The sequence below is a fragment of the Takifugu rubripes genome, chromosome 6 (genome assembly GCF_901000725.2).
Source record: "Takifugu rubripes chromosome 6, fTakRub1.2, whole genome shotgun sequence".
NCBI classification, from domain to species: Eukaryota; Metazoa; Chordata; class Actinopteri; order Tetraodontiformes; family Tetraodontidae; genus Takifugu; species Takifugu rubripes.
The window spans coordinates 11,493,653-11,518,638 of record NC_042290.1 but is presented as its reverse complement, the minus strand read 5'-3'; the positions used below and the strand labels follow the sequence as shown (position 1 = coordinate 11,518,638).

Sequence of the window (24,986 nt, the reverse complement as noted above, 5' to 3'; positions counted from 1 at the left end):
GCAGGTGGTGCTGGAGTTTCTTCCCAGTTCTGCACCTGCAGGAGCTGAGGGACCAGGAGATGCTCCGGACCGAAGGCCAAATCCTCGACTCTCTGAAACTCCCTGGAATGGGAGGGGGGATCCCAATGTGAGTATTATTGGCTCTTTTTGTAAACAATGATGCAGAATTATCCAAAGTTTTACCAAATATCCCTCCAATAATGATGAACTTTTATCATCTTCCACTGGATGCGAGCTTGTATTGCCAAAAGTATTTGGCCACCTGCATTGACTCACAAATTAACTTAGCTTCAACTCTTCTGGGAAGGCTGTCAGCAAGGTTGCTGAGTGTGTTTATAGGAATTTTCGACCATTCTTCCAAAAGCGCATTGTGAGGTCACACACTGATGTTGTTGGAGAAGGCCTGGCTCCCAGTCTCCGCTCTAATTCATCCCAAATGGGTTCTATTGGGTTCAGGTCAGGACTCATCCCTGTCTTTATGGACCTTGCTTTGTGCACTGGTGCACAGTCATGTTGGAAGAGGAAGGGGCCCGCTCCAAACTGTTCCCACAAGGTTGGGAGCATCCTGGAGCATTCCAAGTTCCTTTCACTGGAACTAAGGGGCCAAGCCCAACTCCTGCAGAACAACCCCACACCATAATTCCTCCTCCACCAAATTTCACACTCGGCACAATGCAGTCCGGAATGGACCGTTCTCCTGGCAACCTCCAAACCCAGACTCGTCCATCAGATCGCCAGATGGAAACGCGTGATTGGAAACGTCTCCACTGCTCTAGAGTCCAGTGGCGACGTCCTTTACACCACTGCATCCCACGCTTTACATTGGTGATGCATGGCTGAGATGCAGCTGCTCGCCCATGTAACCCATTCCATGAAGCTCTCTGCGTACTGCACGTGCACGTCGGCATGACCCCCCTGACCCCTCTGTCAGTTTACGCGACCCACCGCGTCGTGGCTGAGTTGCTGTTGTTCCCAAACTCTTCCATTTTCTATCATAAAACCGACAGTCGACTTTGGAATAAACTTTACAGCTGGATTTGTTGCACAGGTGGCATCCTATGAGAGTTCCACGCTGGAAATCACTGAGCTCCTGAGAGCGGCCCGTTCTTTCCCAAATGTTTGTAGAAACAGTCTCCAGGGCCTAAGTGCTTGGTTTTATACACCTGTGGCCGGGCCACGTGATTAGGACATCTGATTCGGATCATTTGGATGGGTGGCCAAATACTTTTGGCAATATACTGTGGTAGTGTATTTCCGCCTCGGGCCAGGCGTCAGGCCCCGCCCCCTCCTCCGACGGGCGGCGCGTGCGGATGGATGAGTCAGCCGAGGGGAGGCGGAGATTTCCGAATCCTCCCGAGCGTCGCGACGGCCAGACGCCGCGGAGCTGCCACACAAATGGCGGAAACCTTGTCAAAAATTTCGGGATGAGAGATGAGAACAAGACGGAATGACGAAAAGGACTCCTGTCGCGTCGCTGCCTTTCGAGTTCCGGAGTTAGTCGCGGGCCGCCAGAGAGGACTCGGTGCCGGACCCCAAAAGAAGGAAAGCGAAGAACCGTGAGGCGAACCGGGCGGCCCGGGTCGGAGAGCACGCCGGACACAGTGAGGTTTGTTCGGCGTGTGTGCGGATGATGTGTGCGGTCCATCCGCTGTGACAGTTAGATCAGGAGATAACGGTAAACTGGCCCAAAGTTGGCAGCAGCAGGAAGTCAGAAAACACCTCGAATGGTCGTTGAGGCGAATTCTGACTCAAAGTTCGAAACTCGCTGACTTCAGCTCAAAACATCATTAAGAAAGTTGCCTTAGAAACCTCCCGCATATTTACCTTCTTTATCAGCATGTTGATGCCCCCAAATACCGAAAAAGTAGCCGAATAGTGTCAAAATACATTTTAAAAGTTTCTCATTGTGTTATAAAATCCCTAGTAAGGCTTAATTACATTGACAGGTTATTCTTGATCAGTTTATTCCACATGGTAATACCTAAAGCATGTTAAACACATACAAAAGTCAGGATTTCTTTGTTTTAGCACTCATTTGTAATTAACCGTGTTGATTTATTAGGCTGCTTTTGCACCGTTTTGTCTTCCAGATTTAAGCCTCTGGTAACAAACTGTGACATTTACGGGGGAAGTACATTATTTTGGCATTTATGGGTCACCTGCAGCGGTTTTTAGGCCTCACGCACAGATCAAAGCATTATTTGCTCATTTGTCTCACACCCCCCCCCCGCCCCATCTAATTTCCCCGTGAATGAGCCTGAACTGGGTGAACTGGGACGCGGCCCAGTGCTCGGCCCCCTTTTCTTGTTTTGGGTGAAAAGGTGAAGAGGCTGCGCATCTGCGGTCGTCCTCTCGACCGTCGCCCCATTTGATGCAAACGAGAGCAAATCCCGGGGCAACGAGGCCCAGCTGGAAGCGTCGTCCGTTAGTTCGGTTGGATCCTTCGGCCCTGCTGCCGCTCCAGCTGCCTTGCTCAAGGGTGTTGTGTGGGTTTGCTGGTTTGCCACGTTGACGCTGTGACGATGACCCGGGTGTTCTGGGAAGTGCTGAAATGTTGGTTTGTCATGAAACCCTGCGGTGGTGTGAACTTCAACGTTCATTGGAACGCCGCTGCAACAGGCCCGGCTTCCTCGGAAAGGTGGGACCAAGGAGTGAGAGGAAGCCGATGGGGAAATAGTTTCTACTCATGAATTTAGCTGGAAAAGCTGCTCATCACCCGGATCTTTGCCTCTAAACCCGACGGGTTTTTGTGCATCGCCGCGTGGACGTGAGCACGCCGCCCTGCCAGTGTGACCTTTAGACCCCGGCCTCCCGTCGGCCTGTTTGCTCACTTGAGTCAGCAGGTCCGGCCGACCTTCCTGCCCTCCGATCGAGCCTTCCGGCACAAAGGAAGCCTTTTCCAGAGAGTCGAACCCTGTAGGAGACCTTCGCCACGCCCCCGCTGCAGAAGGGGGTGGGAGCTTGTCCCGATGGCGTCTGCACATCTGCACATCGGCGCCGGAGCGGGATAACGAGGACCCGTCTCCGGACCGCCCCTGGTGGTCCGCAGGTGCTGCTGAGCAGCTCCGACGGATGGAGACAAACCCGTGGGCGCTTGGAGCTGGTGCTAACAAGCTGAGAAGAAGCCGGTCAGACAAGGAAAAGGGATGTTTGTGACACGAAGGCGTCAAAGCCTTTGACTGGGCTCGTCTGTTCAGGGATGGATTTGTTTTCTTTGGCTGATATTTAGTGGTTCGGCGTCTTAAAAACACTGAATGGGTTTTATCTGCACGAATCTGTGCTGCAGCCTCATGATCAGGCCGAGGAGACAGGCGGCGTGCAGACCACCCTGTCACCTGACTGTGTGTGTGTGTGTGTGTGTGTGTGTGTGTGTGTGTGTGTGTGTGGGGCATGCACACAGTGGAGATTGTTACTGCCTGTATATTCACGCTGAACTTTTGAACCGACGGCCATTTAAAAGGCTTCAGGTTGGTTTTCAAATTGATCCCAATCAAAAGGAGCGAAGGTCGGCTCGGCGAAGTGTCCACGCGGGACATCCGCGTCTGAAGCGGAGCGACTGGCGGCGCTGATAGGCCCGACCGCCACCAGCAGCGGCGCCCAGATAAGAGCCGTGACGGCGCTGGTCCCAGCGTGTGCCTGTCTGCTGCCCGATAAACGTTTAGGGTGTGTGAAAACACACTCCTGCTGTGCTCCCGAGCATGCGCCGACGTGTCAGTAGGACGGGGGCCGGGGGCGTCACGGGGGGGTGATACTGGTCCGTTTGTGAGACAGGTCAGCAACAACACACAGCTCCTGTCTGGCTGGAGGTGGTCAATTATAATGTCATTCATTTCGGAACCTCCCAGTAATGTGCTGGCATTCCCCCTCTGGGTTTGATCGTTATCAGCTGCTTGGCAGAGCTTCACAAAGGGATTTAGCAGCTTGAATAACAGGATAGGGATGTGCACATCACCATGGTTCCCCCTCAAATATTTGAGCAGAGGAGCTGTTCCCACCCAAACCTTTCCTCCTCCTTCCTGCCCTTCCTGTGGGCTCTAACAGGTAGATGCTTGTTTCCAGGTGCTCATGGCCTGTATCCTGCTGCCAGACATGGACTCTGCCACCATCAGCCCCACAACTCCTCACAACGACGTCCTCCCTGCTCAGGAACTGGCCTCCACCCTCGAACCCAAGCAGGACCCGAGCGCCCCCTGCCTGACTGTTCACCTGTACCACCAGGTGAAGGACAGCGTTGGGGGTGGGGCCAAGGGCTCAGAGAGCACGCTGACCTTCCCAGCCGGCCAGTATGTGGCAGAGGAACTCTGCATCAATGCAGCCAAGGCCTGTGGTGAGTTCCAGGATCTCCACTTCTTCTTCTTCTTCTTCTTCTTCTTCTTGGTCTGTTGTTTAAAGGCTGAATATGAGTCAGCCTATCCAATGCTGTTGTTGCTGCTCCTTGTGCCTCTGCATTTATCCGTTCCACCAAAACATTCAGGAAATCCGTGACTCTTTGGCCCTTTCTGGAACATTCTCCTGGGAGGCTGGTTCCTGTCATTCTCTGCTCTTCCCAGTGACGTTCCCAGGGCCGTTGCTCTTCCTTGTTACAGGAGGGTTCTGGAATAAGTCCACTGTCATGTTCAGCTCCCTGATGACCCCACAGCTAATGAAGATGATGACGGACCTCATGTTTAGTGAGCAGGACGCAGTGTTTACTGGCGCCAGACCAATGAGCTCACAGCCAGCTTTGACCCGTTGACGGGACGTGTTTGAGGAGGCGGGTCGTCCTGAGGCGGTTACCTGGGATCGGACTGAAAAATGGATGAAACGTGCTTCAATCCTGTTTTCTCCACAAGTCGTAAAAGTATATTTAGCTTTTGTCAAATTCAGGGGCGGAGTGGATGAACTCCCAGAGGATCCGTCCGATCCAAGTTTTTGCAGGGACAAAGTCCCAGATAACTCAGCGGCACTAAACTTGGGCATATGAGAGGAACTCTGTGCTTGTTATTGAAAAAGTGCACTGTTTCTGCCGGGATCAGGCGGGAAACACAAGATATCAACCAGACTTTAGAGATAATGGCTCCGATTATTTCAGGACAGAAATGACCCAAAATCCAGCAGCAAATGATGCCAAACTGAAAAGAATGATAAAAACATAGAAAGCTGGTCACCGAGAACCCGCTACGAGGCGTTGATCTTCGCTGTCTCTGTCAGGCGTTGAGGAAGTCGCGGACTGTCACGGCTGTTTCCTGTTTCACACGGCCTCTTCCATCTGATCCGGGGGCCACGCCGTCCCTCTGGGGACCTCGGTCTTTTCCTGGTGGCTCCTCGGAGCCCAACGCGTGTTCTCATCCTCTGTGCTTTGCACGTGCTCCTACGGGTTCCTGCTGTTCATCCAGTGGACGTGTGTAGTGATGCATGCCGGGCCTCCAGGTTCTGCATTGTTTTCACCACAGCTCCATTTCCGCTGTTGTGGTTGGGTGACTTCCTCTTCTCAACCTTCCTCCTCATTGGTTCACAGAATTAGGGCTTTTTTTTTGTCTGCTGGTGTTCCGCTCGGCTCCAGAGGCTGAAAACGCTGCAGTGCTCAGAGGAATGTTGGAAGAAGCGGATCATTAACTGTCCTGTCTTTCCAGACATTGCTCCCATGTATGCTAACTTGTTCGCATTGTTGAGGGAGAGCGACCGGACGTGGGTCCCTCCCAATCACGTCTTTAAAGCCAGCCAGTCGGCCAGTGAGAACCTGCACTTCAGACTCAGGTACATCTACTGCACACTCCCTCTCTTTCGCCCCCAGAATCCTTTTTTATTTCAAATCCAAATCCTCCGGTCTCACTTCCTGTTCAGATACTATTTCCCAGGCTGGCACAACAACGGCAGTCTGCTGTATCCCCACCGTTACGGAACGTCCAAAGGGACAGAGACTCCCGTCATGGACGATTCCGTCATGGCCTACCTGTTCTTGCAGGTGAGTTTGTGCGACGGGCCTCCTCACCATCACTTCCCAGAGCGTCACGCTTCCAACCCTAACACTAACCCACCTCCTGCAGTGGCGCAGCGACTTCCTGAATGGGCGCGTTAACGTGCCGGGCAGCCACGAGGCCCAGGAGGAGTGTCTGGGCATGGCGGTCCTGGACATGATGAGGCTGGCCAAGGAGACGAACCAATCACCTGTCAGCATCTGCAGCAGCACCAGGTGAGCTCGTGAAGCTCTCAGCCATCCGGAACCGGTGTCTGAGAGCTCCCAGTTGGGCTGCTGCATGTGTGGACGTGCACATGAGGGCAGCCTCTCCCTCATCTCCATACTTTCATTACGGTTCTGCCAGCTTGACGGGTTGTTCCTCCCCCTCGTTGACCGGGTCGCCGCTCACTCTCCCCTCCCTTATTTCTGCCTCTCTCTCCCCCCGAACGACACCTCCAGCTACAAGACCTTCCTGCCCAGGGGCATGCAAGACCGAATCCAGGAGTACAACATGCTGACCCGGAAGAGGATCCGGTACCGCTTCTGCAAGTTCATCCAGCACTTCAGCGAGTGCAAGGCCACCGTCGCCAACCTCAAACTCAAGTACCTGATGAGTCTGGAGATGCTGCTGCCCTCGCTCTACTCCGAGCGCTTCCAGGTTGCTGACCTCTCCGCGCGGGAGGTCACCATCGTGGTCACGGGCAACGGCGGCATCCAGTGGTCAACGGGGAGCGCGGAGGAGGTGGAGGTGAGGAGCCGGGCGACGGTCAGCCGTGGGGGGAGCTGCGGCGTCTTCACCCGCTGCCCTTTGTTGCTGCAGGAGCTGGAGACGTACTGCGACTTCCCCGAGGTGATCGACATCAGCGTCAAACAGGCCAGCGCGGAGGGCTCTGTGGAGAGCCGCGTCGTTACCATCACCAAGCAGGACAACAAGACGCTGGTACGCCGCGCTCAGGGCGTGTTTCTGCCGTGTTGGGTTGTGGTTCTGATCATCCCGCTTATCTCGCGTCGCCCCACAGGAGCTGGAGTTCAGCGCGCTCTCACAGGCTCTGTCCTTTGTGTCTCTGGTGGATGGATACCACCGGCTGGTGGCGGACGCCCACCACTACCTGTGCAAAGAGGTGGCCCCGCCCCGGCTGCTGGAGTGCCTGCAGAGCCGCTGTCACGGCCCGCTCTCGTGAGTAGGACCCCGCCGCGCCGCGCCCTCCTGCACCGCTGCGGATAAAAGAAGCAGAGCTCTTCTGTCCTTTTGAAAGCAGGATGGACTTCACCCTCAGCAAGCTGCGCTGCGCCGGCAACTACCAGGGCCTGTTCATCCTCCGCTGCAGCCCCAGAGACTACGACAAGTACTACCTGTCCTTCGTTGTGGGGGTAAGTGAGCATTTTACCGCTGTAACGGATCAGCCAGCGCCACAGCCGGGCCTTAACCGTTGCCTTCCAGCACGAGGGCGCGCTGGACTATAAACACTGTCAGATCGTGAAGACGGAGGACGGCCAGTTCATCCTGAGCGGCGCCAAGAGGAGCTGCGGCTCCATCAGGGAACTCCTGCACTGCTACCAGAGGGAGGCGCTGCGCGCTGATGGCTACACCTTCCAGCTGAGCAGGTGTTGCCCCCCCAGCATGAAAGGTCAGCGTTTACATCGCGTAGAGGTCAGCGTAGAGGTCACCGCTGCAGGTGTCATCATCAGAAGATGTGCGACCGGTGTCCCAGGAGCTCTGGGTCCTGTCTGAACTCTCTTTACTCCCTTGTTCTGTGGTATCTACTGTTTATTGACAGATTATCTGACACTTCCTGCCGCAGCTAATTAGCTCAAGCTCCTTTTCTCTTGTGGCTTTTGTGGTTTCTCACCCTGGTTCTTTAATTGCCTCAGATAAATCCAACCTGCTGGTGTGCAGAAACAACCAAGGAGCAGAAGTGTCGCTGCCTCCGTCCCTGCACACGCACATCAGCCAGATGGTTTTCCATAAGATCCGAAGAGAAGACCTGGTGCTGGTAGGAAAACCTTTAAACCTCGAGAACTTCTCACATCTTTTGCCGTTTCCTGACGTCTCTCACCTGGAAACCACCGCAGCCGCCGTTTCACCTGTGACACACGATGCCGTCATCTTATAAACACACACTCCACTTCCTGTCCAAAACCAGCGTTTCAAAACGAGCGTAAATCCTCTTTAGAACGAGAGTCTGGGCCAAGGAACCTTCACCAAGATCTTCCGCGGCGTGAGGAAGGAGCTGGGGGACTACGGGGAGGTGCACCAGATGGACGTGGTGGTAAAGATCCTGGACAAGACGTATCGCAACTTTTCCGAGGTGAGTGTGCGGAGTGTGTGTGTCAGTGATGACAAAAAGCTGCGTGTCTTTGGGTTTAGAGAGAAACGGGATGTTTTCCTCCACTCTTAGTCATTCTATGAGGCTGCCAGTATGATGAGCCAGATCTCCCACAAGTACTTGCTCCTCAGCTATGGTGTGTGTGTTTGTGGTGATGAGAGTGAGTCTGCACACACACACACACACGCACGTGTACGTGACCAAACATGCTTGTGACTACCGCTGACTTCATCTTCCTCCTCCCAGACATGATGGTGCAGGAGTACGGTAAGTTTGGCTCCCTCGACACCTACCTGAAGAAGAACAAGAGCCGTGTGAACATCACCTGGAAGCTGGAGGTGGCCAAGCAGCTGTCCTGGGCCATGCACTACCTGGTACCACCCCGCCGCCTTTGGCCCAAAAGGAAGGAAGAGAGACGCACGGGATTGATAACTGTGTGTGCTTCTGGACCCGCAGGAGGACAAGAACCTCATTCACGGGAAGGTTTGTGCCAAGAACGTCCTCCTGATCCGAGAGGAGGATCGGACAACGGGGAGCCTGCCCTTCATCAAGCTGAGTGACCCGGGCATCAGCGTGGGCGTGCTGCCCCGAGAAAGTGAGCGTGGCGAACGTGTCACCCTCAGCACGGCGTGAAGGCGCATCCCTGAGCGTTTCCCCCTCTCAGTTCTAGTGGACCACATCCCCTGGGTGCCCCCCGAGTGCATCGACAACCCCCAGAACCTGAGCCTGGCCGCGGACAAGTGGAGCTTCGGGACCACGCTGTGGGAGATCTGCAGCAGCGGAGACAAGCCGCTCAGCACGTTGGACAGCTCCAAGGTGGTGGAAACCGAAATGTGTGCAGAGAAATGTGCAGTTAGCCCTCAAAATTGGATCAGGGGCAGTTGTTTGGCTCCATTTTACCCAGCCAGACACTTGTTTGGCACAAAGTAGGTCAATGAAACCTCGTTTGTTTGGTTTTATGAGCTTATTTGGACCTAAAGTGCTTCAGGTGAAGTGGTTTTAAAATGATCTACAGCATCATAAATAGCTCAAACACATGAAAGCGGGCGATAATAATGGACGAGCCTCCTCTGGGGGCCAATAAGGCTCAATTATCCAATTATCTTTCAAAGCTAAGCTAATTCCCTGCTAGCAGACTCTCGTTTTGACCCTTTTCTCCCCTCACAGAAGCGCTTGTTTTATGAGGACCGGCACCAGCTGCCGGCTCCTAAATGGACCGAGCTGGCCAACCTGATCAACAGCTGCATGGACTACGAGCCGTCGCACCGGCCCTCCTTCAGAGCCATCATCAGAGACCTCAACAGCCTCTTCACACCAGGTAACCAAAGGCAGCTTCAAGCTCCTGGGGCTTCAGGTGACGTTTGGCTTTGCAGACTACGAGCTGCTGGTGGAGAGCGACATAGTTCCCAACAGAACCAAAGGCTCCGGCTTCCCGTGGGCGTCGGAGAACCAGGAACCCACCCAGTTCGAGGAGAGACACCTCATCTTCATCAAGCAGTTGGGAAAGGTGAGATCGTCGGACACACGCCGCTCGGGGGGGTTTTAGCATAAAGCTAGCGTTGTGCCGTGCGTCACGCCGCTGTCGCGCCCCTCCCCCACGGCAGGGAAACTTCGGCAGCGTGGAGATGTGCAGGTACGACCCTCTGCAGGACAGCACCGGCGAGGTGGTGGCGGTGAAGAAGCTGCAGCACAGCACGGCCGAGCACCTGCGAGACTTCGAGCGGGAAATCGAGATCCTCAAATCGCTCCACCACGAGAACATTGTCAAATACAAAGGAGTGTGCTACAGCGCGGGTACGAACACGCACCTTCACATCCGCGCGTTATCGGAACGTGGCCGATTAGCTGAGAGTAACGAGAGTTTCCTGCCGTTAAGCGAGTTTGCGGAGCCAAGCGTCTCCTTTAGCCTGAAACGCTCTCTGATCCGATTCTGCGTCGGGCGCCTGGCACAGACGATCACGCACGACCCTTTCTGTCTCCAGGACGGAGGAACCTGCGCCTCATCATGGAGTACCTGCCCTACGGCAGCCTGAGAGATTACCTCATCAAGCACAGGGAGCGCTTCCAACCCGCCAAGCTGCTGCTCTACGCCTCGCAGATCTGCAAGGTAGCGTGTGGATGCGGAGCAGGCGAACCTGCTGGATTTAGCTTGTGTAGGAAGGCGGATAATAGGAGGGAGCTCATTTAAAGGGCAGCAGCGCCCCCTGCTGGCCAACAGCGGCGCAGCTATTTAACTCGTTTAAATCCATCAGGAGTTTTTAATTGCAGCCTGGACTCGGTCATACGCACGTGCCCGCTCTCTCTCCAGGGGATGGACTACCTGGCAGGGAAGCGGTACATCCACCGAGACCTGGCCACCCGGAACATCCTCGTGGAGAGCGAGATGAGGGTGAAAATCGGCGATTTCGGCCTGACCAAGGTGCTGCCGCAGGATAAAGAGTATTACACAGTGAGGGAACCGGGAGAGAGCCCCATCTTCTGGTGAGAACCGTGCGCTGCGTCTGCTGCGTGTGCGGCGCCTTCGCCACGCCCCGCCCCTCCACGCCACGCCCACGAGCCGCTCTGCTGTGTTGCAGGTACGCGCCAGAGTCCCTCACAGAGAGCAAGTTCTCCGTGGCCTCGGACGTGTGGAGCTTCGGCGTCGTCCTCTACGAACTCTTCACGTACAGCGACAAGACCTGCAGCCCGCCGGCGGTACGGACCCATGCTCGTTTAATAACCCCGCCCCCCCCACGTCAGCGCTCATCAGTAACTCTGTCGGGCTTTAGGTGTTCATGGAGAAGATGGGGAAGGAGAAACAGGGCCAGATGATCGTCTACCACCTGATAGACCTGCTGAAACAGGGCTACAGGCTGCCTGCTCCGGACAGCTGCCCAGCAGAGGTCGGCGACCTCAGCAGGACCCACGGTGGGTTATCAGCTCTCCTTATCTGACCCCTCTCACTTCCTTTAGATCCACACCATCATGATGGAATGCTGGAGCAGCAACCTAGGGCTGCGACCCTCCTTCAACTCCTTGATGCACCGCGTGGAGGCCGTCCGCGGCAGCCTGGACAGATGAGCCGGAGGAGCGTGAGCGGCAGCTTCCGACCAACGCAGCGACGTGATTGGTCACTCTGAGCCTTATAGCCCCGCCCACACGAGCTCAGCCTGGCTCCAGAACTCCGCATCCGCGTTGACTTTCCATCGATTTCCATCGTTTTTAGACGACAAACGAGTGCCCGTTAATCTGAAACCAGCTCCAGGAACGTTTATTCTTCTGTGTAATTAACTGTATATAAACTTTGTACTTCCCCTGAGTAATAACAGGGTTTTATTTTCTACAGCAAAAGTTGCTTATTTAAGGATGACTTGAAGATTGCAATGGAATTTTGTTTTTTACTGAATGTTTCTTCAAAATGTATAAAATAAACATTGACGCTTGCGAAACGTGTGATTTATGTGGGGTCGGAACCAACAACTTTAGCTTCTCTTTCCCTTTTCCTCACAATTCCGAGATTTGATTTCAGCAAATACGGACTTCCCCCCCTTTAATCACGCTGAGGAAACCTCAATTTCTTCCCCTTTTGTGAAGCTGCTTTGATCATCAATGAGACTGAGTGCGACATACAAAGGAAAAGCATCTTTTATTTCACCCCCCCCCCCCCCTCAGCACAGTCGGCCGATGTCGTTCTTGGTGCAGCCCTGGCTGCAGCACTTCCCCGCCACCCCCAGGGAAAAGTTCCTCTTCTTCCTGTCGGGCCTGTAGACGGCCAGGAGGTCGTCCAGGGAGGAGCCGAGAGAGCCGCGCTCGTCTCTGACGGGCGTCCACGGGAGGGAACCTGCAGCAGGAGAACCGGTTCAGCAACGACCAGCTCAGCTTCAACAAAGCCCCGAAACGGCGGCGGCGGCGTGAAAAACTCACCCAACTCGGCAGAGCGGCGCCACCGGGAGCCCCCGCAGGTGAAAATGACGGCTCTGATGAACTCCCGCCCGCACAGCTTGACGCCGTAGTCCCGCGGAATGATGAGGCTGCTCATCAGGTCGGCCCCCACGCGGCCGCAGATGGAGCCGCCACACAGCAGAGCCACGGCCAGCGTCACCCTCCACAGCATCCTCGCGGCCACACCCGCTTCCCTCGGCACAGGCGGCGACGGCGACGGCGGCGGCGTTGAGGCGGGTCAGCGGAGCTCCGGCGTCCTGCTCCGATGCTCTCGTTCCTCTTCAAGTTGCCCAAGTTGCTTCCTGCCGTCCGTCTGGGCTTGGACAGCAGACTCTGGTGTCTTCGGCTCGCGCTCGCCGTGGTCTTAACCCCGACCCCCCCCTCCCCTCGCCCCCCCCACCCCCTCCTCCCACACGCGTGTGCGAGACGGATGGACGATTGTGACGTTATTAGCGTGTTAGCAGGGGACGTTCGTGTGAGGAGCTGATTGTTCCCATTACTCACACGCTGGTCCAAAGTGGCCGTTTGACGTCACAAAAGATGTTTTTTTGAAAAAAAAATTGTCAGATTTATTTTTTGGAGCAGGAAAAATGCGGGGGTTTTTTTCCCTGTTTTCCTCCGAACGGAGGCAACGGCGTCCTCAGCAGGACAAATGTTTAGAGACATGAAAAAGGAGGCAGAAGTATGAAAACAAGGATGAATGAGGCGCAGCCCCTCTGGCGCCCCCTATTGGTCGCCCACTCTAATATAGCATAGAATAGGCTCCGCCTCCTCCCCGTTTAATTAGAGACGCTATGAATGAGTTTTTGGTTCTGGAGGCGGTTCGTATATCATCTAGATTATTTAGATTATGATACACAATCTTCACAATAATTTTATAGAACAAAGCAGCACCAAACAAACGACGTTTGAACCTTTAGTTCGTGATCACGAATCGGCAGAATTACTCCGAATCGGCGGCTCACTTATCCAAAATGGCGCCGAGGCTGCTCCGGGCGCGGCGGTCCTTCTCGATGCTGTCGAACGTGGGTATCCCGTGAGGCACCTCCAGGCGGGTCCGCTCGGACGCCATTATGCTCTCCGCTTCCCCTAAAGGTGCACAGGCAGCAACATTTGGAAACTGCGCCTGGACGCGGCGGTCGGCGGCGTGGTCGCACCTCTCACGCGATGCATCAACGTCCCGTAGGCGGCGTCCACCTGGTAGATCAGGATGAACCCCAGAGGGAGGAGCGGCGCCACGAGGATCGGCCTCTTTCTCTTCATGGCGCTGGAGAAGAAGAACTTTCCTCAGAATGCGCAGAGCCACACGCCGTCGCGAGGGGGCGTGGCCGTGCGGCGGAGCTCACAGGGACGCCAACACTCACCCGGCGGTGAGCCCGAAGGCCGCCACGGCGAAGAACGTGCCGAAGTACTTGAGGAACTCTCTGGACCAGGCGAGCTGCATGGCCGCCTGCCGCTCCCTCATCTGGTTCTGCATCAGGATCTGACGCTCCAGCTGCAGGGAAAACCGCTCCGTTACCATGTGACAAACGCCGCTCGCCACGGGGGCGCCGTTTCCTGCCAAAACGCCAAACAAGACGAGAGAAACCACCTGGTGGAGATCAAAGCAGATCTAAAGAAGCGTGCCATTAAGCTCGTCGGCCGTTCCGACCCTCTGACATCTGCCGAGCGACGACGAAAAAGCTTTTTTCTCCCCGTGTCAACGCGTCAACGCTCATTTCCACTTAACGAGACGCCGGCGATGAAGATTGGAAAAAAGCGACAGTTTAACGAGTCCTGCTACGTAACTTTCTGCCCGAACAATTAAAACCATTTCAAGTTCTGAACAGCCGTTAATGACAGCGGCTAACCCGGGTGCTTAGAATACATCAAAGAGGTGGCGAAAGATCAAAGAAAGAGGAGCCGATTTTGTGTCTTCAAGTAAAACGACTTTGGTTCAATTACCGACACATCGGCGCCACTGTCAACACACCTTTTACAGGTAACAACAACAACAACACAAGTGTCGGCGGCCCCCCACTGAGCAGGTCAGCCTCGTTTGCTTCGTGTCAACATATAACGACTTTTCGTGGTCACGCAGGATGACCAAGCGATTATCCCGACCTTCCTCGGGGCCCCGATGAGCAACCGGGGCAGATTGCTCCTTAAATCCACAACAATTTCATCCGAGGGCCAAGAGGCCGCCATCGCAATCCGATTCTGTGGTCATTAGCGGTGGCTAACGGTGAAACTGGTCTATTTCTCATCGTGACGCAGAGTCGGAGTGGTGATGCTAACAACCGAGCTAGCTACGCTAACGTTCTGTTGGATCATTGGACGGAATCGTCAGCGCCCACCAGAGTCGGAACGTTAAAATAACTTTAGGTTCTGTAACCTCCGTGACAACGGCAACTTTAGCATTTAAGTTTAGCCACATTTAATGAAGCATGAGTCAGTCATTAAGTGGGGTTAAAGCGTAATTAAGGTTCAGTTCAGACGTCAACAGCAGCTAAAGCACTTGCTAATCAACCCTGGGATCTAAAAGGATCATTAAGATGATGTTGTTTAATCACCACCCCGAATTGTTTTTATAGAAAAATCAATTAAAAGGATCTGAAGCTAATTTATGCCCGAGTCCAGGTGAGCCGCGAACTGGTCGCGACCCAAACAGAAACTGGTTGGATTGGTGTGAAATTCCCAAACGTTCCAGGTAAATTTTGTGGGAACAAGGAAGCCAAAAGCTTCTCAAAGATTCGGGAAGGTTGAGGAGTTCCGAGTGTTTCTGTAATCAGCGGGTTGAAGGTCTAATTTCAGGTTGTGCTCAGCTAAATTAGCGCTGAACGCCAGGAGGTCCAGACTGAAACAGGAATCAAGCGCTGCCGACGGAGTTAATCAGCTGACGAGTTAATTACCTTTTATCCTGAGAGTGAAAGGGTGCAGAAATCACCAGCAGCTCCGAAAATTGAGGGAATACTTCAACTCTCGTGATGTCATCACGCCCAGGAAACAGGAAGTAGGGACAACCCGATGACTTCACCGGCAAAATGGCCGTCGCTCATCAGCCGGTGCTTCTGGAATATCAGGTTAGCCAAGGCAGCTAACGGGTCACATGACCCACCATCGCCACGGCGGCTTCCAGGTAACTCGGGCCGCCGTTTCGTTACGACGAGTTTGATCTCGTCAGAAACAGGTGACAAAAGCGACCTGAAATCAATCGGTGGCGTCAAGCGAGCGGCTGACGGGAAGCGGCAGGAAAGGGGAAGTGAAAAGAGAAACGAGGCGCGACGGCTTCGCCCCAAAGGTGTCGGCGAGAGCGAGAGGCGAGAAACCCACTGACCTTCTCTAAAGGCTGCGAGGTGAACGCGCAGGTGACCCACAGTCGGGAAAATGACTCACCCCCCCGAAAGCCCCAGTTTGACCACAGACGGGCCGGTTTGGTTAGCATCTTTGTTTACGTTTACGGGATTAAAATCTCGATTCTGAGCGCCGCAGAGAAGGAGGGCGTCAAAAATTACACCAAACTGTGACTCATCTGCAGACATTTTAAACACAACAGCTGTCTGGGGTCCCTCAGGGCTCCGTCCTTGGCCCCTTGGCAACATGCTAGCCTGGTAGCATCTCTCGTTCACGCCAACACGGCGGCCACAGCGTAGCATCCAGGCGCCACTCAGACCCATCAGGAGGATCCGGGAGGACCTCAATGGCAGCACGGCCCCGTTATTAGCGGGAAGGTTGCTAGCGTCATTTATCTTTACATTTATCGGGCTTCTTAACAAACGTCACGGACGCCGCGACGCGTTAATTGAGAGGACAATTATCCCTGATTGATGTGACTTGAGAACGATGGGAAGCAATTATGGCTGACGTCTTAATGTGAGGCCGACGGCGGCTGCTGCGCCGCCCGGGTCCATCAACTCACGCAGACGGGGAAAAACAACGGAGGAAATGGAAAACGGGTGCCAGTGACGGCGACCGCCGGAATTATGGCCTTCATTAAAAATAATAATAAGATGGAAGCTGTTAGCGGGAGATGAGGCGCCGGGGGTCAGATTGAATAAATACAGCGTAGATTTCTGCAAAATTCGCCACAGCGGAACACAAATGATGGTTTCCAGGGCGCAGCAGCCACACGGCGCCTCCGGTGAGGCGCGCACGTCGGCGCCGCGCACGTTTCCAGAAAATTACAGAGGCGACGACAAAGCGAGCTGCTCGGGAAAAGGACGCTAATGTCATTGGTGTTATGACGCTCACATGTTCCAGCTGCTGCTCGGCAGCTCACGGGCACTTACACACACACACCCCCCCACACACACACACACACCCCCCCACCCACACACACACACACACCCCCACCCACACACACACACACACCCCCCCACCCACACACCCCCCCCCCACCCACACACACCCCCCACACACACACGACTGTTTTACTGTCTGGATTTCTGACTACAGTCAAACTGTCGTTCCCATCTGAGAGCTGATATCCTGATGCCTTAATGCTCCACACAGGTGTGACGTATCGCCTCTCGTCCCTCCTCAGGTGTACGACCCCACAGGAAACCCAAACATAACGGCGTCTGCGTGCGACGTCTGAATAATCAGATCGGAATGTGGCAGCGGCAGAAAGGTGGAGGCAGCTGCTGCTAATCTGATCTATGTAATTAGCTTTGGAGCTGACGACCTTCTGCAATAATGTTGGTGATTTTGCTCAGAACAGTGTTGATATTAAAGTTAACATGCAGAGAATTGTTTATGCCAAAGCTAGAAAGTAATATTATGCCTGAAAGTAACATTTCCAAAGGTGAACAGGCGGCAGGGGGATGAATAAATAGGCTGTTTTCCATTCACTCACCTGCAACCTTGAATTGTGCAGCATAAACTCTTGCTGCCTTCTCAGGTTTGCATCCATAGATTTAGACATGAAAAACCCCATGTTGGTGTTCCTGCCAGGAAAAGGGTATGAAAAGATTAATATTTAATACACTAATGCCAAGGTTTGCTAAATATAAGCATTGCAGTGTTCTCTCATTTAATAACTGGATGCTAAAACTGTTTAAAACCTTTAATTATGTTTAATGATGCAGATGCTACTGTCATGGTAATTAGTTAGCAGTTAACTTGTGTTTTACCACTTATGCTAATTATCCCTTTCAACTTTGATCGGGAAATTAGAAAAAAAACATTTAAAAATGTAGACTTTACAAACCTAACGCGTGGGCGGTGGCAAATAATCTGTACAATACAAGTTTCTCGAAGGCTCAAGGACACGTTTATGTCAAATTCTGATCAAAACAAACGATTGCGGGCGTTTACTTCCTGGTTGAGGCTGCGATTTCTTCTTCGTTACTTATATTAGTTGTTGTTAGCGCCACCCTCCGCTCCGGAGGGTGAATTAAACGGCAAAAAGCCTGAAGAAAATACCTCTTTGTAGAATTATTTTTTATAAATTGCACAGTGAAATAAAATAGTAGCTTAAATAGAGAGGATCTGTGATCTCTTTCAGAAGTTAGATGATGACACAGCCATCGTTGGATGTATCAGAGACGACGAAGAGGAGGAGTACCGGTGCCTGGTGAGGGACTTTGTTGCCTGGTGCCACAACAACGGTCTGCAGCTCAACACCTCCAAAACTAAAGAACTGGTCATTGACTTTGGGAGGGACCGACCGAGACCTAGACCAGTTCAGATGGGAACGGAGGAGGTGGAGGGCGTGCAGACCTACAAATATCTTGGGCTGTGGCTGGACAACAGGCTGGACTGGACAAGCAACACGAGGCAGCTGTACAAGAAGACCCAGAGCAGGATGTACTTCCTGAGGAGACTCAGATCCTTCAACATCTGCAGGAAACTCCTCTGGATGTTCTACCAGTCTGTGGTCGCCAGCGTCCTGTCCTACGCTGTGGTGTGCTGGGGGAGGAATGCGACAAAAGCGGACCTCTCCAGGCTGGAGAAGCTGATCAGGCGGGCCAGCTCGGTGGTGGGGATGAAGCTGAAACCTCTGGCGACAGTGGCAGAGAGGAGAACTATCGACAAGCTGCGGAGCATCAAGGACAATGTCCGCCACCCTCTGCACACTGTCATCCACAGCCAGAGAAGCCTGATCAGCCAGAGGCTGCGCCTCCCCAAGTTTAGGACAAACAGACTGGGGAACTCATTCATCCCCCGAGTCATCAGGCTGTTCAACTCCTCACAGGGGGGGAGGAGGGCCAACAGGAGAACTGGAACATTTTTATAGTTTTATATTTATATTCATATTCTATTTTTAATTTATTCTATTTTATCTCTTATTTTATTATATTTTTATTATCTTTAATAGGTTTAATGGGGTGTAATGGTGGTGGGAAATGTTGTACAGTGCTGTACGTTTGTTTGGAGATGCTAATTTCCCTGATGGACACCCCTAAAGGGATCAATAAAGTACTCTTGAATCTTGAATCTCTGACCTTATAACGCCAGTTATTTACGGTAGATTTCTGAACATTAACGCTGTATCATGTGTCCTGTCTGACTCACATGTGTTTCTCAGTCATTTTCGGTGTTTTATTCAGTTAGTGCTGCCCAACACCGGCTTTTGCACCGTACTTTCTGTTTCCTCCGAGCACAGCTCTCATCTATACACTTTCTAGAAGAAAGAGAATTTTTAACTCGACTGACTGGAAGCTTATTCCTCTTTCTTGTGTCATCACCACCTCGATGTTGTCACTCTGGTCTGATTCCTCTGTTTCCTCGGTATAATGACATTTTTACGTCTTAAAGTGTGGCTGACTTCTTGGTTTTGTTCGTTAAATGTGATGTTCATGATGCTGGAGGAGAAATGGTCCCTTTGCAGTGATTATGGGCCAAGCAGCCGAAACATTAGAAACATTAGAAATCAGAAATATTATCGCACATTTATCTGAATGGGTCAGAGTTCTGGACTTCTCTGACCCAAACAATCAACCACATTCTGTGTTCTGGAGAAGCCGCCATCATCTGGAACATCCTCTGATGGTTTGAAATCCTCATTGGAAGCTGCTTTTGGTTGTGTTCTGACCAGCTCGGAACCGAGACCGAAACCCGTTCTGCTTCAGCGACCCACATCAAGCCAAACTGAGCCTCTATCCACAGCATCGATCTCACTGACTCACATGTTGGCCGTTTATTGCCATGTCAGAACAAAACTCCTGATTGAGGTTTGTCACATTCTTATCAACAATGACATCATCACGTGATCCAAACGAAATTCTGACTCATCTTGTCCCACAAACTTTTTAGCCATGTCAGGGTTGGAGTTTCCAGCGGACAGAAACCTCCAGTTTAAGTCGGAACAATAAATAAACCACCGATCTACCTGGATCGGATCAACATAAAATAACCGAATTAACAAGCCCTCACCTGCCGCCGCCGCTGGAAAGTCCACCTGGAACCTCCAGCTGGCACCTGAGGGATGGACAATCACCTGTTCTTAATGACGCTGCAGCGCCAATACTTCCTGTTTCCGGTGCCAGATAACAAACATCTGATCCTCTGAAATGATTAATGTCCTATTTAGATGTTGCGTTTGCGTTTTAGGGGTTTTGGGAGTTTCTGTGATCGCGGAATATTATTTATTTTCTGATAATTCCTCCTTTAATTACAGCAAACAATCGCCGCGAGATCATTTATCCTCATCACAAGCCGTCTAATTACCGCATTTGACCGCCAAAAAAAAAACACGCTTACACGCTCAGCTGTTCGTAAGTCACGTGGTGAAATGGGCGGTCCCGTCTCGAGCTAAAACGCTGCTGTGCGAGGTGCGAGGTTCATCGACTGCTCAAGTCCTGGAAGGAACATACGGCGTTATTTACTGACCAATGCAGGTAGGAGCGCTGCTTCACCCCTCAGGGTTCGGTCGGTCTCGGGGGCAATTGAGAACAATATCCGCTCTGACGATTCTCAACCATCTGGCAATTAAAAAGGAACGTTTTCCAACAGTTAAAGAGCATAGAAGCGTCCGAAATGACACGTTTTAAATGTTTAAATTAAAGGAAACAAAGGAGATTTTACTAGATTTTATTTTTTCCTGAATTTTGAATAGAATTTTTTTTTTTTTTTGGCGGTTATTCTTTGTATATTTAATATCTTTTTATTTGTCACCAAAGCAGATTTTTAGTAAATTTCTCATCAGTCTGTTGGTTTAAAACACGAAATCAGAGGGTGAAAAATGTGACGCTTCAATCCGTTTCTAAAAATGCAAAGAGGATCTGTTATTGAGATGATTCAGAGTCACAGCCAGACCCGAACAAGGAGCTTCTGTGTTGTCTGTAAACAGGTTAGTTCCAGTCAAAGGAAGTTCTGCTGACTGAATGAGGAAAACATGTGACAAGCTCACATAAAATGTTTTCAATTGAGCAATAAAGTCAAGTGCATCCTGGACTTGAAGGGTTTGGATCAGGAACGACTCTGGTCTGTCTCGCAGGTCTTCATGGACTGGATCCGAGCTGTGGTGGTTCTGCAGGTCCTGATTCAACCGTGTCTTTCAGGTACACGTCAAACACAGAAAACCAGGTCCCCCGAGAACAGCATGAAACTGATGCAGATCTGGTTGCGTCTCGTTTCAGCCCTGTTCACCGTCGAGGCTGAGCAGGTCCAGTACCAGTCAGAGTTCGGGGGGGGACGTGGTGCTGGGCTGCAGGTTTGGGCTGCAGCCCGATCTGTCCGTCTCTGCCTCCAACCTGAAGGTGACATGGCACTGGATCTCCTCCTCCTCCCCCTCCCCCAGGGAGGTGTACCGGCTGGATAACTGGGTGGAGCAGCTGGTGCACCAGGACCCGGTCTACCGGGGCCGGGCCACGCTGCTCAAGGAGGAGCTGAAGAACAACTGGGCCAAGTTGAAGGTACCGGGACCGGGACGCGCCTCCAGCGTTAGAGTCCAGGTCATTTTGTTCTGGAGCGAGCCAACAGATTCTGTTCTCTGGGTAATCTCACCAGATCTCCGACCTCAGGATCAGCGACTCCGGGACCTACCAGTGTCTGGTCCAGATCGGACAAGAAGCCGACTACAAGGAGGTCCTCTTGTCGGTCACAGGTGATGACCCGGTCTCGGTTCTTTCTCAAATGTGGTCATTTCTGGTCAAGTTTCAGCAATAATGAAACCAAAACAAAGATGTTGCCCAACGTGGATCTTCCTGGAACTGCTGCTCTTCTCTTTGGCACCAGAAACTCGTATGTAAACTGTCGTGACCTCTGACCCCTCAGCGCCATACAAGACCGTGACCAAGCGCCTCCAGAAGGTCGACGGCGGCGACGAGGCGCTGCTGACCTGCCAGGCCGACGGCTACCCCGAGCCTTCCGTCCAGTGGCGGGACGGACACGGGCGCCCGGTCAACGCCAGCACCGCCGTCGCCCCCACGCCGCAGCAGCTCTTCGCAGTCACCAGCGAGATCCGCGTGCGTTTCCCTGACGACAACAACTACACCTGCATCTTCGGCGGCGGATATTCCGCCACCTTCCTCCTCGCAGGTGATTCATCTACTCGCCTCCCACGTTTCCTGTTTGTGAGGTTGATGGAGGAGGCGGGACGCCATCTTGGTGCTTCCGTCAGTGGGAGGAGGAAGCAGTCATCCGCCGCTGGTATATTTGGTTATTTCCATGCCGGCGACCACGAGCGCTGACTGGGTGCGTTTGTTCTCCCCACAGACGAGCTGCACTCAACACCTCCCGCTCTCAACGCCGCCCTCTTCGTGGCGCTGGGCTTCGTGGTGACGCTGACCCTCCTCCTGGCGGCGTTCCTGTACCGCCGCAGGAAAGGTGACCGCTCCCAAACACAGACGCAAACACCTCGTTCTGATCGGCGGGTTGCTTCTGCGGGCGGCTGCAGCCGGTGGGGAGATGTGAGAGAGAAAAAGAAGAAGTTCTTCAGTTGAATTGTGGGGACTTTATCGGCGAGACGCGTGTTCTCTTGTTAGCATGACTCAGCGGCTCGGCCGCTTCAGCTGCTGGGAACACCCGGCTCGGCCGCCGTTCGTGTGAAAAAGGGAAATCGAGGGTGTTTGACCGCACACGGGTGATTTCTCTTCACCTCCGGCACGTGATGGTCTCGGGCTCTGGAACCCACCTGTTTGGGCTCCCTCCTGGCTCCGCCCCCCTCTCTCACAGTTAATTAACGTGAACGGATTTTTAAATATCGGGTCTCTCGAGGCCGCTTCCTAAACTGCCGATAGAAACCAAACCCTGCTCCCCCATCAGAGGTCCGTCGCTGATGCTAACGCTTTCTGTCGTCAGGTCAAGGATTTAACCGGGGAAACGATGAAGAGAAAAGGATTTTTAACGAGGGTAAGTCGCCGACGCTCCGTCCACGTGCACCTGTAGGTTATGGCTGATGCTGATCTGGCTCGTCCGCAGGCGTCGTGGAGGAAACTCTGAGGGCGTTGTGGAGCGTGCGTTCTGCTAACCTCAGCGAGGAGGAGAAGCTTCACATTCACACCTTCGTCACGGAAGCGCTGCCGCGGAGGCTTCAGAATGAGTGAGTCACAAACACGCTAAAGGTGAAGGTTCAGTCCTCTCAGGAGCCAAGTGTGACACCAAAACAGCATAAGCTGCTTTATCAGCAACCAGGAAGTCAGTAAAGGCCACAACAGGAAGTAGTTAGGTCTGATTTATTCTGCTGTGTGTCCGTCAGTCGGGGTCAGCCGGCCGGTCTGCAAGCCCTGGTGCCAGAACCAGGACAGACCCTGTTCCTGGAGGGACCGCCGGGGAGCGGGAAAGACGACCGTAGCCCAATTCCTGGCCTTCTCCCGGGCCGCGGGGTCCTCGAACGCCCCATCCGGTGCCATCGACCTCAGCGGCGTCCACCTTGTGGTTCATCTGGACTGCAGCAAGGTCAAAGGTCACCTGCTGCAAGAAGTAACCCGACTGCTTTCTGCGGCGGAAAAGGTTCCGATGGAGGAGGAGCTGAGGGCGGCGCTGGCCCGGTCCAGTGAGGTTCTGCTGCTGCTGGACGGCTACAGAGAGGGGAACCAGGTCTTTGATGAGTCCCTGAAGAGGTTCCTGCGGGACAGGTCGGGATGCCGGGTCCTGATCACGGCCTGTCTGGGACAGTGCCGTGCGCTCAAGGACACGTGCACGAGCGCAGGCGTGCTGCGGCTCCACAGCACCAGCTGACCTTCCATTGCTGACCCGAGAGACTTCCTGAGCTTTAATTTAAGAGTTGTTTTCTCCAGTTTACCCACAGCTAAATATTGCTGACGCTTCGCTAACAGGTGTTTCTCTTTCATGTTCAACTAAAAGAAACAGGAAGCAACCGAACGGGGAAGCGAGTCCATGCGACTGCTGCCAGGAACATTTCAGCCACTATAGACTTTATTTCCTGGTGTTTTATCACCCAGCTGATGTGATTAAAATCATCCTTTTCTATGAAAACGCACTGCAAACGCCACATGTTCAGTTTCTATTACAGAGTGTGAACACAATACGTAGAATTCTTAGAAGTAAATGACTCAGGGCACAGTTCTGGTGTCGGCAAACATCCACAGATAGATAACTTCCCTTCAGCGAAATTCTGACTCAGGCTTTACTGGCAGCATGTGCTGTAATCCTGTGGATTACCGCCACGACGGAGGGAAATACCAACTTTATCGCTCAGCAAAGCCGAAAAACAAAGTCGGGATGAGCGGATTACAGCTCAAACTGGTTTTGTTACCTCATTCTGGACTGGATCCCGCATGTTTTTGTTCACTGAAGGAACATTTAAACATTGACGCGAGTCCCCCCCGCCCATGAGAAATGGAACATGCCACTTGTCGGGAATCAGGGGTTTCCTTATCAATTTCTAAACCAAATTTATGGTCTGGGTATTTTTGTGGAGACAGTCAGGGAATTGTTGGTTTTGTTCCTTTGCAGCCACCGTAGTTTCTCCAACACTGAACAGTTTTTTATTCACGTAATCTGGACCTTTCAACGGAACTTTGGTTTTTAAATAATGGTCTTTTTAATGGTCTTTAAATAGGAAAAATACTTTATATATGAGTAATTAGATTAGTAAATATTAGGGTTATTTCATTGAAAGTGACATATAAGAGGGATTTATTTTTTTAATTTCGATTAATTTTCCATCTGCTGTAGTTCCCAACCTTAGTCGCTAGGGGGCGCTACGCGACCGTCTATAAATTATCCAACTTTTTTGGAATTCAAACATTTGCTGGTTTCATCAAAAGATAGAAACCAAATTATTAAATTTAGATTTTACTCGTGCCAGATTAACTTCAGTATATTAGTGAAAAAAACAATTATTAAATAGGTTTTTTTCAACTCTTAAATCTGAGAAAGACAAATGCTACCTCGCTCTCTGTCTCGCGCGCGCGCACACACACACGCACGCAGGACCAGAGGTGATTTCATCATTCAGTAATTAATATTCTGGGTCAAGGCAACATCAGGAAGCAATTACACAATAACATATGGACGCAAACGTGCACGGCGGCTCATATACATCAGCGTGACGTCTCTTCCTGTCTGTAAAGATCAGGTTTCTACCTGCACGGACGCTGCGGGGGGGGGGGGGTGTCGATGGATGATGCACGCACACGCACGTCTCCGCAGGCGCGGCCTCGGGATCCAAAATGGCCGACTTCCTGTCGAGCCCGAGCTTCATCAGCAACTTTAATCTGCTTTAATAATTTAATCTGCTTTACACACGATGAAACGGAGCCATCGGCCTCACCCGCCTGTTGGGGGCTTGATGGGAGTGGGGGGGGGGGGGGCGTGTCGCGGCCTGTAATTGGGATCAGATGAGCGGCGGCCTGAGCGCGGTGACCCGGGTTTCTCCGGGACCCGCGCTAACCTGGAAGCATTTATTTTAT

The 24,986-nt window shown here is 52.6% G+C and overlaps 4 protein-coding genes across 9 annotated transcripts; 2 read left to right on the top strand and 2 right to left on the bottom strand.

Annotated features, from left to right (window-relative positions):
* The first annotated feature begins 1,334 nt into the window (after positions 1 to 1,334).
* On the top strand, positions 1,335 to 11,693 carry jak2a (Janus kinase 2a). Of its 4 annotated transcripts, none has more exons than XM_029837220.1 (24): positions 1,336 to 1,606; positions 4,060 to 4,327; positions 5,613 to 5,736; positions 5,824 to 5,944; positions 6,027 to 6,172; positions 6,398 to 6,686; positions 6,768 to 6,878; positions 6,958 to 7,115; positions 7,198 to 7,309; positions 7,380 to 7,566; positions 7,811 to 7,932; positions 8,113 to 8,247; positions 8,338 to 8,425; positions 8,512 to 8,639; positions 8,722 to 8,860; positions 8,930 to 9,081; positions 9,433 to 9,583; positions 9,639 to 9,772; positions 9,870 to 10,059; positions 10,248 to 10,372; positions 10,574 to 10,746; positions 10,842 to 10,959; positions 11,034 to 11,147; positions 11,218 to 11,360. In XM_029837220.1, the coding sequence occupies exons 2-24, from the start codon at positions 4,066 to 4,068 to the stop codon at positions 11,323 to 11,325; spliced, it is 3,387 nt and encodes a 1,128-aa protein (XP_029693080.1). In that variant the 5' UTR covers positions 1,336 to 1,606; positions 4,060 to 4,065; the 3' UTR covers positions 11,326 to 11,360. The 4 variants fall into 4 exon arrangements, with proteins under 4 accessions (XP_029693077.1, XP_029693078.1, XP_029693080.1 ...); XM_003965564.3 differs by having other exon boundaries at positions 6,759 to 6,878; XM_029837217.1 differs by having other exon boundaries at positions 1,335 to 1,606; positions 6,398 to 6,878; positions 11,218 to 11,693.
* Positions 11,694 to 11,908: 215 nt separating this feature from the next.
* On the bottom strand, positions 11,909 to 12,362 carry rln1 (relaxin 1). Its single transcript, NM_001098643.1, is given in 2 exon segments — positions 11,909 to 12,085; positions 12,169 to 12,362. Coding segments are annotated over 2 exon segments (363 nt in total). The 5' UTR covers positions 12,359 to 12,362; the 3' UTR covers positions 11,909 to 11,912.
* A 680-nt stretch (positions 12,363 to 13,042) lies between these two features.
* Positions 13,043 to 19,799, bottom strand: plgrkt (plasminogen receptor, C-terminal lysine transmembrane protein). 3 transcript variants are annotated; one of them, XM_003965565.3, is made up of 5 exons: positions 19,543 to 19,799; positions 17,021 to 17,111; positions 13,551 to 13,681; positions 13,344 to 13,453; positions 13,043 to 13,275 (listed from the first exon to the last, which is right to left on the bottom strand). In XM_003965565.3, the coding sequence occupies exons 2-5, from the start codon at positions 17,099 to 17,101 to the stop codon at positions 13,148 to 13,150; spliced, it is 450 nt and encodes a 149-aa protein (XP_003965614.1). In that variant the 5' UTR covers positions 17,102 to 17,111; positions 19,543 to 19,799; the 3' UTR covers positions 13,043 to 13,147. The 3 variants fall into 3 exon arrangements, with proteins under 3 accessions (XP_003965614.1, XP_011603251.1, XP_029693081.1); XM_011604949.2 differs by lacking the exon at positions 19,543 to 19,799 and adding an exon at positions 17,375 to 17,530; XM_029837221.1 differs by lacking the exon at positions 19,543 to 19,799 and having other exon boundaries at positions 13,551 to 13,743.
* An 802-nt stretch (positions 19,800 to 20,601) lies between these two features.
* On the top strand, positions 20,602 to 23,547 carry si:ch211-241b2.5 (B7-H1/DC protein). The gene is given in 10 exon segments (NM_001190364.1): positions 20,602 to 20,669; positions 20,748 to 20,801; positions 20,803 to 21,023; positions 21,118 to 21,214; positions 21,385 to 21,648; positions 21,826 to 21,936; positions 22,411 to 22,461; positions 22,531 to 22,651; positions 22,808 to 22,891; positions 22,893 to 23,547. Coding segments are annotated over 10 exon segments (1,458 nt in total). The 5' UTR covers positions 20,602 to 20,611; the 3' UTR covers positions 23,290 to 23,547.
* Positions 23,548 to 24,986: the final 1,439 nt, after the last annotated feature.